Source organism: Ctenopharyngodon idella, chromosome 15, assembly GCF_019924925.1.
Source record: "Ctenopharyngodon idella isolate HZGC_01 chromosome 15, HZGC01, whole genome shotgun sequence".
In the NCBI taxonomy this organism is placed as follows: Eukaryota; Metazoa; Chordata; class Actinopteri; order Cypriniformes; family Xenocyprididae; genus Ctenopharyngodon; species Ctenopharyngodon idella.
In genome coordinates, this window is record NC_067234.1 from 31,540,040 (window position 1) to 31,557,485 (window position 17,446).

Below are 17,446 nucleotides of genomic sequence, written 5' to 3' on the forward strand. Positions count from 1 at the left end.
CTCAATTGTGTGGTGTCATTACTATTACTTTACTGCTCCCGAACACGTCGGAGCCCGCACGATCCCAAATCTTGTCTTGATCAGGCTGCCTCTGACGTGATATCCGCGATAGCCAATGAGAGTGAGCAAACTTCACAAACCAGATGTTGTGTGCTTCTAGATGAAACTTTCCAGCCACAAACATACCATGTAAGTGGAGTATTGAGAAAGAAGATCACCCATATTCGTCAGGAGAACCAGCTGAAGATGTCGATTGTCCTCCATTTGCTTTTCTTCTCAAGTCACGTTTGATCTCGCAAGTCTCCGTGAGATCTTGTCTCACTGTGAAAATGTTACAACAGTCAACAGGTGTGTGGTCTCGCGGTTCGGACGGATCTTCTAGTGTGTGCATTCGGAGGATTAAAATGCTAGAAATCGGTTGAAACTGCCCTTATGTCTGTGGTCTCCCACAGTTTTAAAATCGGTTAAAAATTGGAAATCGTCTAGTGTGTGGCCAGCCTAAGTGTGGCTGTAAGTCTGCTTCAATCTTGTTTTCTTTTTCTGTCCATATTCTTCCTCTCTCCTTCAGTAGACTCATGTTCATTAACAGCAAGTGTTATCGCTAAAGGCCAATCATCACATGTAAAGTGAACTTAATTGATTAGAGTTTAACACCTGTGGGTGAGAGTCATATATACTGTGGTTAAAAACTGTACATTTGTAAATTCCAGCATAAAATTCATATTTGCAAATTTATCAGTATTATTGATTGGACAAAGAGAGCATGCAGACTATTTAATTAATGACTCTTGCACATGAGTTGGACAGATATATTTCTGATCCTATGCTTTAGAGCTTGGTTTTATACCCCAGCATTAGTGGTGTTAACCCCCAATTAAAATACATAATAAAAGTCTGAAACTTTGTTTTTACTCAGAGTGTTAAAAAGAATGATGACCCAGGGTTAAGCAAAGAGTAAAAAAAGTGCATATGTGTATATATGTACCCTTGCACACGGCATTGTGTGTTCTCTTTCCATTTGGGAGTCTCATGGCTGACCAGTGGCCATCTCTGTCACAGACTCTTTGCATTGCCGGAAAAGGGTAGTGTCCTGCCTTGCAGTGATAGGTCAGCACGCTTCCCTCCAAACCCTCATTGGAGTAGGACACACTTCCTCCCTTTATGGACACTTCCAAAGAGCAGTTCTTCTGTGGTTCCTCATAATCTCCATAATCACTGGTTTCTAAAATACACAGATTCAATTCATAGTAATCCTAGAATTAAATGACACTGGAAGCTAATTTTTTAGTTCAGTGCAATATGAAAACGGAACTGAAAAATATGTTTGTTTTTTTTATTTTATTTTTTTTTTATTGAAGGTATACATAGTATCTTTTTACAATGTAGACTAGGTCTAACTACAATACAGTCATGACATTGTTCCCTTTATTACCATTGTCAATGTCGGCTTGATTATGCTGTCCAGTTTAGTTTCAGGTGTACAATACAAATGAGGATGATGTTCCTTGCTCTCTGGCCACATCAATTGAGAAATTTAAGTGATCATAGATGATAAAAAAAAAAAACCCATAGTTGTGGCTTTATTTACACCACAATTAAGAATTTAAGTAATAAATTAATACGTTTTTTAAAACTCACTATAGTTTGCAACCAGAGAGACAACTGTGTCAGTGAAAATCATGCTTGAAATATGAGATATGTGATGTGTAAAGAAAACAAAGAAAAATGTAAATACCATTTCTGATTTTTTTTTTTTTTTTTTGGCACAATTCTTATGCATTTAAAGTTTGATGCAATTTGGGCAAAAGTTGGTGCTATGAAAGTAACAAACCTCATGTTTTCAGTCTCAAAGCCCACACATATTTCATCAAGCTTGTATCCAATAATTTACTTGTATGGGATATAGTAAATAAACATATTCACTCTTTAAAGTTTACCTTCACATTTGACCCTGGATACCCTAGGCTCCCATTCTCCATCAGAGCTGCAGACTTTTTGGGTGATTGGATAAGGTTCAAATCCATCCCTGCAGTGATAAATTAGCAGACTACCCACAACACCGCCATTTGAATACTCCACTGTTCCTCCGATGATGGATTCAGATGTGGTGCAGTTTTTGGACTCTTTTAAGTCATAGTCATAGTCATATTCTGATTGCACTGAAACAGAGAAATATTGAATATTGTTATATTGTTAAATATTGAGCACCGCCTTTGCTCAAAAAAAAAAAAAAAAAAAAAAAAAAAAGTCTAAATATATAAATAAACTAATATTCTGTAGGCAACACGCCATTCCCGCTTCGCCCCGCCCCCACCTCACACTGACAACAGCACTCTGGCGCCGAGAAGCGAAAAAGAAAACAAGATTAATTACGTGCATCATTTTTAGGTATTTTCACAAACATCAACTTTATATTTTTGACTACTGTAGTTAATGGGTGAGATTAATTAAACGTGTTTAACGACGTTAAGGATTTACCACCACCAACGCATCTGCCTGATTTGATACTAATTCATTTTTTTCATAGCTATAATTTCAATATTTTAATATATGCATTGGATTTTGAACCATGGTAAAGATACTTGTAGCCAGATTTCACGATTCCTCAATTAATTTTGAGTGCTTGATTTCGCCAAAATATTAAATAAAAAGTAAAATCATAATTAGACCGTTTTCTAAGGCTTCACGATATATTAAACAATTTAAAAGATGATAATATAGCATAACATAGTGCGATCATATATAAACCTACGCTAACATATGAGAATACTTGTTTCTAAATGTTCACCGCGGTTTCAAAATAAAAGTTTAAACCCTCGCTCTGACTCTGCATGTCTTGATAACATGTTCTTGTTGAAGAAATTACAGTGACTGCAGCATTTATATCATAAAGATTTTCAACATTTAGAACAGCTTCAAAGCACAAAATCTTGCTTGAATAATGTCAAAGGCAGATTGTAAACAGCCCAAAAATTGCTGCTTGGAAGGGGCCGTACAATAAATAACACCTTGCATTAACAATATTAAAACCAAGACAATTTATATATAAAGTAAATAATAACGGTCCTGGCACAGATCCTTGGGGGACTCCCCACAACGTCCATTAAATCTGACTGAATACCTTCAATCTGTACACACTGGATTTCTTCCCTTTAAATAAGTATTTAACCACAGAACTACATTATCTGATAATCCAACACTTCTAAGTCTAACAACTAACAAAACGCAAGGCGACAACACAGTCGGCTTTTATCAGTGCTAGTTTTTTAGCGTTGGTTTGGTGTGTCCCTGCCCTAAGAGTACTCTGCTAACACAGTGCATGAAAACGCAAACATTCAGGTTTTAAACCACTTTATGGTGTGCATGTAAATGTAGTCTTTGACATAGAACTTGCACTTTTCCACTTGTGCATCTTTCCACTTGTGCATCATTTCAGAAATATGTAAATATATGAAAGTTATGCCAACCAACCAAATTGTTAATTGAGTTTTGACATCATCTGGAAAAAAAACAACAAAAAAAAAAACTCTGGGAATTTTTTTACATAAATACTTCTTAAAGGGTTAGTCCACCCAAAAATGAAAATTCTGTCATTGATTACATATTGAAAATTATTTCATTTATTACTCACCCTCATGTCGTTCCACACTCAAAAGACCTTTGTTCAACTTCAGAACACAAATTAGGATATTTTTGATAAAATCCAATGGCTCAGTGAGGCCTCCATTGACAGCAAGATAATTAACACTTTCAAATGCCCAGAAAACTACCAAAGACATATTTAAAACAGTTCATGTGAGAACATTGCTAAAAACCTTAAAGGGGACCTATTATGCAAAATTCACTTTTGCATGGTGTTTGGACATAAATGTGTGTTGGCAGTGTGTGCACACAACCACCCTATAATGATAAAAATCCAACCATTCCTTTTTTTAATCCCCATAAATCATAAGCAGTGTCTCAGAACAAGCCATTTGCAGGTTCCTGGCAAAGTGACGTCACATTAGCCACAGGCCTGCCCACGAATGTTGACAGACGCTGCCGTTTTAACATAGAACCGCCCTGAGTGAGTTCACAGCCAGTTGCACGCAGTCCCCCATTGCTGCACTGACAAGAATGTCTCCCAAGCTTTTTAGGTGTTCTGTAGCTGGATGTAATAATCCACATAGCTCCCTCCATTTACTCCCGAAATCTGAGCCGCTGAAGACGAGGTGGATTCATTTTGTTTTCGAAGAAAATACTCCCTTAACTCTACCGAAATTCGTTTATGTCTGCGCAAATCATTTCACACCGGACTGCTTTGTGAACGAATGTCAATACAAAGGGACAATACAAAACAGAGGTTGTGCTAAAAATTTGTTACTCAAGGATAGATCAGTACAAACTGTTTGTGATCCAATTTACAGCCTCCAGAGTGATACTGGATACGGCAGTAATGAAGGTGAGAGCACTTTATTACAGTTCATTGGAGTTGATTTATGGATATAAAGTTTACCAGTTTATTTAGCCTTTAAAGGCTTCTTTACCCGAAAAGGCCTTTATATATTTGTTTACTGTTAGTTGTAACGAGTGTTTCTTTGTACTTCGCTATGTATGTTGATGATAATGCAAGGGAGAGAGAGAGAGAGTGTATGGATAATATTTTAATGCACACTTGCACTGTTTTATTAAGCTCTTACAGTGATTTTCCAGAGTGAAAACAGACGCTTCATATTTTGTGTGAAGTACAATAAACATTATACAACTCATCAGTAAACAGGCTTGTACTAATATAGTGGATAAAAACAAGAAGACAATATAAGTTATAACCGTAATTAAACGAAACTATACCTGTTCTATCTCCATGCAGCATATATTTGCAGTTTTTGACATTATAGTGCGTCCTGACTGACTCCTGACACTGGAAAACGAGCTCTTGGAGCTCCGCCCTCTTAGGCTGAGTGCAGCAGCTCATTTGCATTTAAAGGGCACACACTGAAACGGCGCATTTTTGCTCACCCCCAAAAATTGGCAATTTTAACATGCTATAAAAAATGATCTGTGGGGTATTTTGAGCTAAAACTTCACATACACACTCTGGGGACATCAGAGGCTTATTTTACATCTTGTAAAAGGGTACATAATAGGTACCCTTTAATGTTATAAAGCGACAAGATTACTTTTTGTGTGCCAAAAAAACAAAATAACGACTTTATTCAACAATATCTAGTGATGGGTCATTTCAAAACACTGCTTCATGAAGCTTCGAAGCCTTACGAATCTTTTGTTTCGAATCAGTGGTTCGGAGCGTGTATCAAACTGCCAAAGTCACGTGAACCATGGATTTTGAAACACTTATGACGTAACGAAGCGTCGTTTACTGAAATCACGTGAATTTGGCAGTTTGATACACGGTCCAAACCACTGATTCGAAACAAAAGATTCGTAAAGCTTCGAAGTTTCATGAAGCAGTGTTTTGAAATCGTCCATTAATGACAGAATTTTTATTTTTTGGTGAACTAACCCTTTAATACATAATAACAGCCACAAAGTGCCAAAAACAGATGTTTCAGCTACAGGCCTTCTTCATATTTCTGACATGGATGAACACATTATCATTGTCAAACTTTGCATGAAAAATGCTCTTATAGGGGACTTACCTTCAGATACAGAGATGTACAAGAAAAAAGTGATGATACATGCAGTAGTGTAGTGCATGACTGACATGATCAGTGCTAACTCCTTTTAACTCTCAGATATGGGTGAAATACCAATATGAACCTTTGTAACGTGTATTTGAGCAGTGATTAAACATTAACATTTTTAATGCAATTCCGGGAAATACTATAAAATAATCAATTTCGGTAAGTCTTAAAGGCGAAGTGTGTAATTTCTGTCCCAGGGAACATAATTTCTGAAATAAAAATGGTCTTCAGATGTAATTTCATGATGAAAGATGAAATTTGGGAAACTTTGATAGACCATGTTCTTGTTCATAGAAAGACAATAAGGCAAGCAGAACAAAGAGTACAACCCAATTTGAGAAGATTCTCTGTGGCCACCTTAATCAGTAGATTGAGAATTTCAATTTCAAACACTTTATTTGTCCCTGAAGGGCAATTCACAAGGTCACGTAGAGTAAGATAAACAATATATGTCAAAAGCACCACACATTAAATAAACACATATATTCTACAACAAGCGAATATCTAAAATGCAAGTCCTTACCATATATAAAATAAGGAAATTAATAAATATGTGTGTGTGTGTGTGTATATATATATATATATATATATATATATATACACACACACACACACACACATATATATATATATATATATAAACACACAGACACACTATATTGCCAAAAGTATTAGGACACCTCTCCAAATAATTGAATTCAGGTGTTCCAATCACTTCCATGGCCACAGGTGTATAAAATCAAGCACCTAGGCATGCAGACTGCTTCTACAAACATTTGTGAAAGGATAGGTCGCTCTCAGGAGCTCAGTGAATTCAAGCATGGTACTGTGATAGGTTGCCACCTGTGCAATAAGTCCATTCGTGAAATTTCCTCACTACTAAATATTCAGTGTCAACTGTTAGTGGTATTATAACAAAGTGGAAGCAATTGGGAACTACAGCAACTCAGCCATGAAGTGGTAGGCCATGTAAAATCACAGAGCGAGCACATGGCCGGGCAGCTGCATCCAAGCCTTACATCACCAAGTGCAATGCAAAGCGTCAGATGCAGTGGTGTAAAGCACGCCGCCACTGGACTCTAGAGCAGTGGAGATGTGTTCTCTGGAGTGACGAATCACGCTTCTCTGTCTGGCAATCCGATGGACGAGTCTGGGTTTGGCGGTTGCCAGGAGAACGGTACTTGCCTGACTGCATTGTGCCAAGTGTAAAGTTTGGTGGAGGGGGGATTATGGTGTGGGGTTGCTTTTCAGGGGTTGGGCTTGGCCCCTTAGTTCCAGTGAAAGGAACTCTTAATGCTTCGGTTTACCAAGACATTTTGGACAACATGCTCCCAACTTTGTGGGAACAGTTTGGGGATGGCCCCTTCCTGTTCCAACATGACTGTGCACCAGTGCACAAAGCAAGGTCCATAAAGACATGGATGAGCGAGTTTGGCGTGGAGGAACTTGACTGGTCTGCACAGAGTCCTGACCTCAACCCAATAGAACACCTTTGGGCTGAATTAGAACGGAGACTGCGAGCCAGGCCTTCTCGCCAACATCACTGCCTGACCTCACAAATGCTCTTCTAGAAGAGTGGTCAAAAATTCCCATAAACACACTCCTAAACCTTGTGGAAAGCCTTCCCAGAAGAGTTGAGGCTCTTATAGCTGCAAAGGTTGGGCCAATTCCATATTAAACCCTACAGATTAAGAATGGGATGTCATTAAAGTTCATGTGCACGTAAAGGCAGGCGTCCCAAAACTTTTGGCAATATAGTGTATATATATATATATGTATATAACTATGTGCAGTTAAAAGTATAATACTATGAAAAAAAAAATCATGACATGGTAAGCATGGCGGTCAGAGATTGAGATTGAGAATTTGAAAGCTGCTCCACTTTAGGAACGAATGTTGCCTTCTCCTTTGTGTCCTACAGTCTGGGCAGCTAAGCCGTTGCCCTGAAGGGAGCCACTCAAAGACAGAGAACAAGACATGTGAAGGGTCTTGTAAAATCCTGCCAGCCAACCTCAGCATTTGCTGTTCACTTATAGTAGAAAGAGTCCTAATAAGAAGTCCAATAATTTTTGAACAGGCTTTAAATGTGCGGTATAACAGGTAATTATTTTTTACTGGCTTTCGGTCATTAAAAAAGTGTACTGTGTGCATTTGATTCAGCTCATCAATAGAAATAATTTTTTCCCAATTGTTTACACAAGTCAAATGAAGAGATATGTCTACCAACCAACAACACAGAGATGTGCTCAACACAAAACACTTCTAGGAATCCCATCAGTAGGTTTATATACATTTTGCATTGTCAGTATTACACTTATATTGTTAAAATTGTTACAGTAGTACAGTAATGTATACTATTATACAGGGGAGCAAGGATGGCAGACAGAAACGGAGGATTTAAGTGCAGGAGTAGTAGTTTAAAGGTGCAATATGTAAGAATTTTGCAGTAAAATATCCAAAAACCACTAGGCCAGTGTTATATATTTTGTTCACTTGAGTACTTACAATATCCCACATGTTTCCAACTATTTGTAAATCGTTAGTAAATTGTAATTTTAACCAAGGCTCTAGGACGTGTGAGGAGTCGCCTGTCAATTGCGTCATACCCGCGTTACCATCGGTTTCCGGTTTTATTTTGTAAAAACCATGGAAACACCAAAGACGCTTTAATATATTACATGTTTTAATAGGCATGGGAACAACTGTTTGGTTACATTTATAGACAGAAAACTAATTATTGTTATATAGCTCAACACGTTTAGTCTTATGGTTTAAATCTAATTTTCTTGATTTTTTGCGAGTACCATGCTTTACCATGCCTCAGAGAAAAACACTATTTTGTCAAGTAGCTAACATAGCATAATCAGATGCAGCTTTATTTTTAGTAACAGTAATACAGAATTTTCTCCATCATACAATATGTTTTAAAATTAATTGCATGCCATTTATCAACACAAGCCATCTAGTATTTAATATGATATTCTAAAATCGATCTAGCTCACTGCAGTGTGTCACAAACAAGTGTCTCACAGCAGCTGACGAGTGAACGCGCAGAGTAACGTTATAACATCATTTTCAACACTCTCAAATGTATCTAATATGATAGACAGAGCTGTGTTACCTCATACTCATGACTGGAAAAGCGGAAGCAGCGGCGGTGACTGTGGCATAATAGAAGTTCTGCTGCTCGTGAGGCGTGTGTTGCGCAGTCGCTCCAGCGGCCTCGTTCAGCTCCCACAACACTTGGTCCTGCTCTGCTTCATACTACAGTAACGTTAATAATCGCATCCATGAACATGATTTCTTTCCGAGTCCTATCCCGATTGTTTCCACCGGCTGTGAGGTGAAGACCACATGTCCCAAGATTCCGCGCTCAAACTTGCCATCATCAAGCTACGCCTTTGTTTTGAATAGGCCTCTAGCAACCTCTAGCGGACAGAAATTTTACATATTGCACCTTTAATGAAAACAAAGCCAAAAGCAAACCAAAACAAGGGAACATGGAGAACATGAGTAACTGAAGCAATATCTCCAAACACATACACCCAATGACTGACAAAGAACAAGGGAAACACAAGTGCTATATATGGGCCATTCTACATAACTGGTTCAAAGCCAGAGTCGGAAACATCTTGGAAAAATGTGTTTTTCCCCCACAAATTTTCTATGTATGCAAATTGTATAATATCCAAGGCACACATTCCTAGTAATTGTGCAGTTAAAGGGTTAGTGTACCCATAAATGAAATTTCTGTCATTAATTACTCACCCTCATGTCGTTCCACACCCGTAAGACCTTCGTTCATCTTCGGAACACAAATTAAGATATTTTTGTTGAAATCTGAGAGGTACAGTATATGACTTGTCCATTGACAGCAATTTACCCACCACTTTCAAGGTCCAGAAAGGTAGTAAAGACATTGTTAAAATAGTCGATGTTACTGCAGTGGTTCATCCTTAATGTTATGAAGCAATGAGAATACTTTTTATGCGCAAAGACAAAACAAAAATAACTTTTTTTCAACAATATCCTCACTTCTGTGTCATTTTCATACACTGTTTTTGTTCAGCACTTCCAGGTTCTATGTCAATATACTTTATTTCAGTGTAGTCTAGTTTTTTGTAGTGAGTATACTGTGATTTTTCCCTCCCAGCCTCATACTCAGCCGTCCCAGAGTGACACCCCATAAGCACCACCACACTCACTAATGCATATAGTATGCATCTGATCTAGGCTACATGTAATTGAGAGCATTCTGATAGACTGCTCATGTGTGTGTTATCAACATGTCAATTTATTATATGACATTTGAGAATGAGAATGACTGATTTTCTACTGTTTAGTGTCAATTGTCATCTAACTCAGCCAGTTAAGATTTACATTTAGCCTTAGATATTATCTGAATATGGTCCCTGGAGCATAGGTTTTATTAGCTGGCATCTTCAATGCACATTTAAAGGTACAATATGTAAGATTTTTTGTATTAAAATATCCAAAAACCACTTACACAGTATTATATATTTTGTTCAATTGTGTACTTAAATTATCCTAAATGTTTCCAAGATTTTTAAATTCAGAGCAATTCACAATTTTAAATAGTGTCCATCCCTTGTCACTTGTCATCTGTCAGTGACGTAATATCTGTGTAATTCCTGGTTTCCGCTTGTACTGCCATAGTAAACATAGCAACAGACGTGAACAACTGCGTAATGTCTAGCGGCACGCTGTTGTTGTTTCGTTCAAACATTATGGACCATGGCAAGCAGAGTTTGAGACAAAAGGAGAAGTAAAACAAGGATCAATATCGACATGGCGTTTTCGAGATGGCGAGAGCTTTACGACAAATCTTTGACTTAACAGAAACACCGCTCTTGAATGTGCTTTATTAGATGGTGAGCAAATGTACATAAAACGAATCAATGTTATGTAACTCAACACGATAAATGTTATCATCAGTATATTCTAATGTTGATCTAGCTTACTGCTAGTCTCATACAGCCAACAAACTAAAACATAGAATAACATTATAACTTTCAACACACTCAAATGCTGTTTAGTATGATAGTGTAGACTAGAGGTAGACCTGTTGATCGGCCGGCCGGCCGATTTTTGACTTTTTTTAATTAATCGGCCAATTGTGCTGCCAATTAATAGGCAGGCACATCTGCGAGCAGGTAAGCATTGTTGTGAACACGTGACGCTGCCTCTTGCGGCAAGCAGATTCCCATTCATCCGGCATAAAGGCCCAGGTATACTTCATTTTCGGCGTTCCGCTGCATCTCGCACACAGTTGAGCGTGCGAGCCTTTCAAAATATACTCCTTTGGCCGTGAGCTCAGAAAAAAGCATTTGGCACGTGTGCACTATCTAGTGGACTGCTGTTTTCAAGCGCGCAAGTCACTCGGACATGTCCTGTTTTAAGCCCCAGGTATACTTTGGCCGTCCGTGTTCGTTCGACGAAAATTACGTTATGCGGAGGGCTCACTGCTGGCCGGACACCCCGTCCGCGTGCAGCCCAAATTTCGAGACCGTGCGGACGGCGCATGCGCAAGCAGGACAGAAGAGTCCACTAGGTGTCAATACGCACAGTTGTAGAAGAAGAGTGTGTAAGGAGCGATTCAAAAACAAGACGAGTAAACTCAGAAGCATGCCTTCTCCATTGTTTTTGATTCCCGTTCTCTTGGTGTATCTTCTGAACTATGTTGCAATGGTGGATGCACTATTTTTCTTCTCCGATCCTGCCCAGCGAATGTCCCATTGATGACACGATGTCTGGTAAATAGAAAAAGAGTATAGAAAAATTGTACTGCTCATGTGTCGAACTCGGTCATCCGCGCGCATCCGTGGTTTACTATACTTTGAAAGATACGCGAGACACGTCCAGGCGCGGAAAGTTAAGTATACCCGGGGCTTTACGCGGATCAACCTGCACGCGAACAGGGTGTGAGCCTTCAACCAGCTGTAGTTTAGGCTACAGGTAGGCACTGGTACCAAATCCTGGTAACGAGCCCAGCGGCTAAATTATTATATTAGCCTGCATAAGATAAGCTCTGACGTTATCGATTCTTTTTCTGTTCGTTACCAGAGAATTTCTCTCCCTCTGAGGTTGCATGTGAGACGGAACAACGCAAAGCAAACAAACTGTTTCGAATGTGTAATTACGTTGTAGCCTACTAGAATTGATGCCGATCATGCTTATCATAAGTGCAACAAGTCATTTACATGTGAAAGTTGAAACACGTACAATTCAGACGAAACTTATGGCTAAAACGTGCATGTTAATTTTCCTCATTAAATGTGTCTGTGGGTCCGACATAGCCTCCACGACATCATTGTCAGTGGCCAGTGGACTCTTATGCAGAATGAGCAGCAGGCTGTGTAATGGGTGATCTCTTTTATTTTTGTTATCACTTAGATTATGGCCATTTGACTTATAGCAGTATCTATCAACCAGAGATGGGCACTCAAGTTAGTGACTCGGACTCGAGTCGCACTCGAGTCACATTTTAAAAGACTCAGACTTGACTCGGACTCGACCTGAAATGACTTCTGACTTCACTCGACTCGACACAAAAGACTCATATTTTGTCGTCATATTTTAAAAACAACTCAAGTCTTTTGCCCTTACTGATATAATAAATCAAGAATTTGTGTTGTGTTTGAATATTTTTTTAATACCTGCGTCACAGATATTTCCCTACGTGTCGTGGTAGATCGGACTCTTGTCATAGAATCTGATTACGTATGTCCGTGTATTGCGCGTAAACTCCGAAATGTCTTAAGAGTCCCATGAACCATGACGGGAGCCACCGTGCCTTATGTTCTTTTGTTTTGGGTTTATTATCATGTCAGATCGGCTAGATGCACAGAATGCGGGAAAACAATTAAAGACACCGGAACGACGACATCAAATTATATGAGACATCGCATCGACAAAGGTAGTCACATTAACTCAAACAGCTAACTATATACTGTGGTGAAGCTGCATGGCTAATTTGGATTGCCAGCCTGTTAAAATATGAACAAAAATAAAAATAAATAAAAATCTAGCTTTTAAACCTAACGTTTTATTAATCTTTTCGTATATGCATCTTTTCTCTTTCTTAATGTGTCCATAAGAGAGAGAGAGAAAGAGATGTTAATCCATTTATTACTTAAAGCTCATATTTTAAGGTATCACAAACAGCATACAGTTTTCTATTGACATTCTTAAACATTCCGAGGTTTGATATTTTCTGATAATGACTGTCGTCAATAACAACGAAGCTGCATAGCAAACTGCTGTATAACAAACCGACTCGGTGGCGCCATCTTGCGTCCGCTTAGCGACTGTATTGAAAATGACTACTCGTGTTGCCAGGGCGATTGTTTTTATTATTAAGCTAGATGTACATTATCCCTTACATCTTAGGACCTTTATTACAAACAAAACAGATGATAGAAAGATCATATTGTTTTGTCTATATAATACAACTGGGATAAAAAAATAGGATTTGAGTATGAGATTTTTTTTTTTTTTTTTTTTTCCCCTAATGACTCGAGACTCGACTCGGACTCATGACAAAAGACTTCAGACTTGACTCGGACTCCAGCTTAAAGACTTCAGACTTGACTCGGACTCCAGATAAAAGACTCGTGAACATCTCTGCTGTCAACAAACATAAACAAAAAGACTGCTTCAGAACAGTTTTGAGAAGGTGCTTAAAAAGTTGAGCCATGTAGGCTACTATGAATTAGGCTACTACTAAGTTTATTTGACATAGCAGATTTTGATTATCTGTTTTGTGTTTTTAATATTTAACAGATTTTGGGGGGTGTTGGGTAAATACATTACACATACATTAACATTACACTGAAGGTCGAAATGGCCGGTGTGCCCCTCTGTGCCGTTTGTGATTTATGCTGCCTTCACGTGCTCTTGGAATTATCGTAAATACAACTTTCCTAGGTAAAAATCAGACCTGCAAACTCAGAAGAGGTGAAAAAGGTGACAAACTAAATAATTGTAGGGGGGTCTGGGGGAATTGTCCCCCGTGAGAAAATTTTGTGATTTTAACATGTAAACGAAGCATTTTGGTGCACTCTGACAAGAAAATAAATGGGAAAAACAACATTTGATTCAAGTTATAAAAAAAAGCCTCTAAGTGCCATCTGAAATTTTCTTCTAAAATGAACATTTTTATCAAGCTTGTATGTTTAGGTTCAGTAATTTCTCTTTTAAAATTAATTAATAGGTCCCTTTCATTGCCATTAAAGTTAAATAACTTAACATAAACATACAAGCTTAATAAAAATGTTCATTTTAGAAGAAAAAAAAAAAAAAATATATATATATAGACACTAGGGCTGGGCATTGACACAAATTTCACAATTGGATTTGATTTCGATTAAGGAGCTTGCGATTTGATTTTGATTTGATTTCCTTCGATTTAATATTGATTAATTTGGGGCCTATAAGGTTAAGTACATGGCAAATTTCCTCAAAGAAAAAAATATATCTCAACTAATGCTGTAAACTATACAGGAGCAACAGTTGGTACATCATTATATTATTGAAGGTTAAAATTAATCGATTTGTAAGCTATATAAAGAACATAAAGAAGTTTTAAAAACAACATTATAATACATTTTTAATGACTTCATTATGTTTCTACTGGTTTTTTAACATTTAAATGGTGGCTGTCATAAAACGGATTTATTCAAACATACATTCAATATTGAAGAACATGTCAAGTACAAATATAAGGGATATGCAATAGCCTATAATGCATATATTTAGCAAAATGCTCCTCTCTAAGTTCATTTTTGTAGCTGACTAACAAGTTTTTGGACACTGTACAGATTTTCGAAGGTAAATGGTACGGTAAATGTTTTTTCACAATCTGTTTTATTGACGTCTTTCCGCGGTTGAAACACTCATTGAGCGATTACATGAGATGTGATATGGACTTGTTAAGTTGTACTGTATCTTTCAACATACCTTCAGATGTTCATTCATGTTTATTTCATGTTGTAACTAGTAAAGTGGAAGAGATGATCAGTTTGTGCACTCTGCTTGAACTGATGGCACTTTCACGCAACACAGAACGCCAGGAAAGATCGCGATAGAGCCGTGATGTCTATGATCTCACTCCAGTTTATGGGAAAGTAGCCCATTTTCAATTCTTGTGAGGTTTATTGTGATGCTTGCCTTGATTGGAATAACCTTGGAATATATGTGATTATTCATATAACGAGGTTTGGGCCATACAAATTACGGGAGTTTCCCGGAGAAATAACAAAACGGGAGGGGGGCGGGAGATGGGTGTGGAATACGGGAGACTCCCGGCAAAAACAGGAGGGTTGACAGGGTATGATGTCACAGTATCATCCTGTTTGACTTTGTTTTCTGTTTTGCACCATTTCCTGCCAGTCTGTCATCATAGTTATGCATTTTGATTCACAAGCTTGCAATTCGATTCGATATCAGTTATTTTGGATATACTGTATATCAGGTACAGTTCATGGCAAATTTTATCAAGAAAAAAAAAAACTAATGCTGTAAAATATAAGGGAATCAGTTGGTACTACATAAATATTGAAGGTTAAAATGAACTGATTTGTATACAAACTTAAATTACACTTAATGGAATGTTTTATAATAATAAAGTTATAATAGGCCTACTAACTTTAAAATGATTGCTACTCCAATTCGTTTTGAAATATAAACATTTAAATGGTGGCTGTCAATTTGAATCTGACAGATTTATTCAAACATGCATTATATAGGCTATTGAAGAACATTAAAAATTTTAATTAATATGTAATATGGTGCATATATTTAACTAAATGCTTCTCTCTAGAGTTCATTTTTCTAGCTGACTAATTAGTTTATGGTCACTGAATATGTTTGCTCTGAGATAAATGTGACGTTACGTTTGTTTGTTTACAAGCTGTTTTATTAATGTCTTTCCACGGTTGAAACACTGATTGAGTGATTACACAAGGCATGATACAGATTTCGGTAGGTTGTACTGTATCTTTTAACATACCTTCAGATGTTCATTCATGTTTATTTCACTCTGTATTTAAACAGAGGAGATGATCAGTTCACGTGCACTTAATGCTGCAGCTTCTCTTGAACTGAGGATCTACAGCACGCCACTTTGAAGAGCGCCAAAACTGTATTTATGGTTTTTTTTTTTTTTTTTTTTTTTCATAGTAAAATGGGCAGAATTTGACATATGAGACTTTGTTTCATGTCAAAAGCAACAAAGCTTATTGTGATTTATTGGATGGTTACATATACGGCGTATACCTGCTTATCACGTAGACTACACCGCTGCTTTATTTTTGACAAAACATCCAATGTTTCGGTTGTGACTGCACATTTTTGGTACTGACAATAATGTTTTGGTAGTGACCACATTATATTACAGAATTTTAACTCTCACATACTAAAACATACTAAAATTCTAATGATTTACATAACTGTAATAAAATTTTGTTTTTTTCCCCCTAAATAAAGGATTATTTTATTTTGTCACTCCCAAAACAATGATGTCACAGCCAAAACTTCACCACATGTTTCAGTAGTGACAATTTTAGGTACTTTTGAGCCTAGCTCAAAGATGCTAATCAGCACATGGTTACCTAACACAGTTCTGAACAGTTGTACACACATAAAACTAAATTTTATGTAATAACACCCAAAAAAGTTTGCTTAATTGCAGAAAAAATTTGTTTGGTAGTGACATTCCTTAAAGTTAGACACAGATTTTCAGACTTCTGAACACATTTAACTCAAAATGATGGACCTATTTACTATGAAAGAGAGGATATGAGAGGAATATTTCCTGATCAAAAATGTAGAAGTGTGGTTAAAATCAGTCTCAGCCAATGGACTAAAACATACACTATTTCGGTAGTGACATGAAAATGTGGGACACATTTTTTTTACATACATTTTCACGATTTACAAAAATAAATATTTTTTTGAACTTCTGTTTATTCCACAACAATCGAATATACTTTTTAATTTTTTTTTTTTTGTGTGTAATTTTATTTTTCTCTAACAGCTTATAGGATTTTAGTTTTTTCTCCAACAACTTATATGCATAGAATGATGCATACAACAAATTCATAAGTAAAAAAGGGGTTTAAATAATAAATCAGCTCCATAGTGAATTCCAAGTGATCTTAGGGCTTAGTGAGTTCCATTTAAACCTTATGTACAAGTTCCTTATGTAGTGGGCACTCATGCAACATAAGCAATGACGCACGTCCCAGTCCACAAGACGGAGGGAAGTTTGTGAGTGTAGGGCACCAAAATTTGGAGTGGAATGCAGCCTAGGAACATAAAACAGAGCCCTTAAAAGTGGCTTCCAGGCACTCCACAGCAGAAAAGTCTGGGTGGGTGGTGGAGCATAGACATACCAGGGGAAGGGATGGAGGACCAGGCCCGTGAGGTGAATGTGGGTCTGGAGACTGAGGCAGAACAAGGAGCCATGGCTTAGCCAGGGCAGAGTAGGCAGAGCGGGGAGCCAGGGCAGAGCAGGGGGAAGCCAGCGAATCTGGGAGGGTGGGTGTTTGGTGGTGATGGTGGTGGTGGGGATTGGGCATGTGTGTAGATGTGTGTAGAAAATAGAGGATTATTACGGAGCTCAATCCTCTCAGCTGACTTGGCTTTAGGAATATTTGGGAAGAAAGTTCTGAATACCACACCACTTTCTTTCATTAACACAGGATGTTGGACCATAGTATTACAGCATTACAAAGAAACTA

The 17,446-nt window shown here is 37.6% G+C and overlaps 1 protein-coding gene across 1 annotated transcript in view; it reads right to left on the reverse strand.

Moving 5' to 3' along the window:
• Nucleotides 1-5,775, reverse strand: part of si:ch1073-280e3.1 (complement factor B) — a 28,167-nt gene extending 22,392 nt beyond the window's left edge. The window contains exons 1-3 of the mRNA XM_051861579.1: nt 5,640-5,775; nt 1,938-2,159; nt 986-1,222 (exon numbers count right to left, since the gene is read on the reverse strand). Coding sequence (XP_051717539.1) covers nt 986-1,222; nt 1,938-2,159; nt 5,640-5,706 — 526 coding nt within the window. The 5' untranslated portion in view covers nt 5,707-5,775. The remainder of the gene's footprint in view (nt 1-985; nt 1,223-1,937; nt 2,160-5,639) is intronic.
• Nucleotides 5,776-17,446: the final 11,671 nt, after the last annotated feature.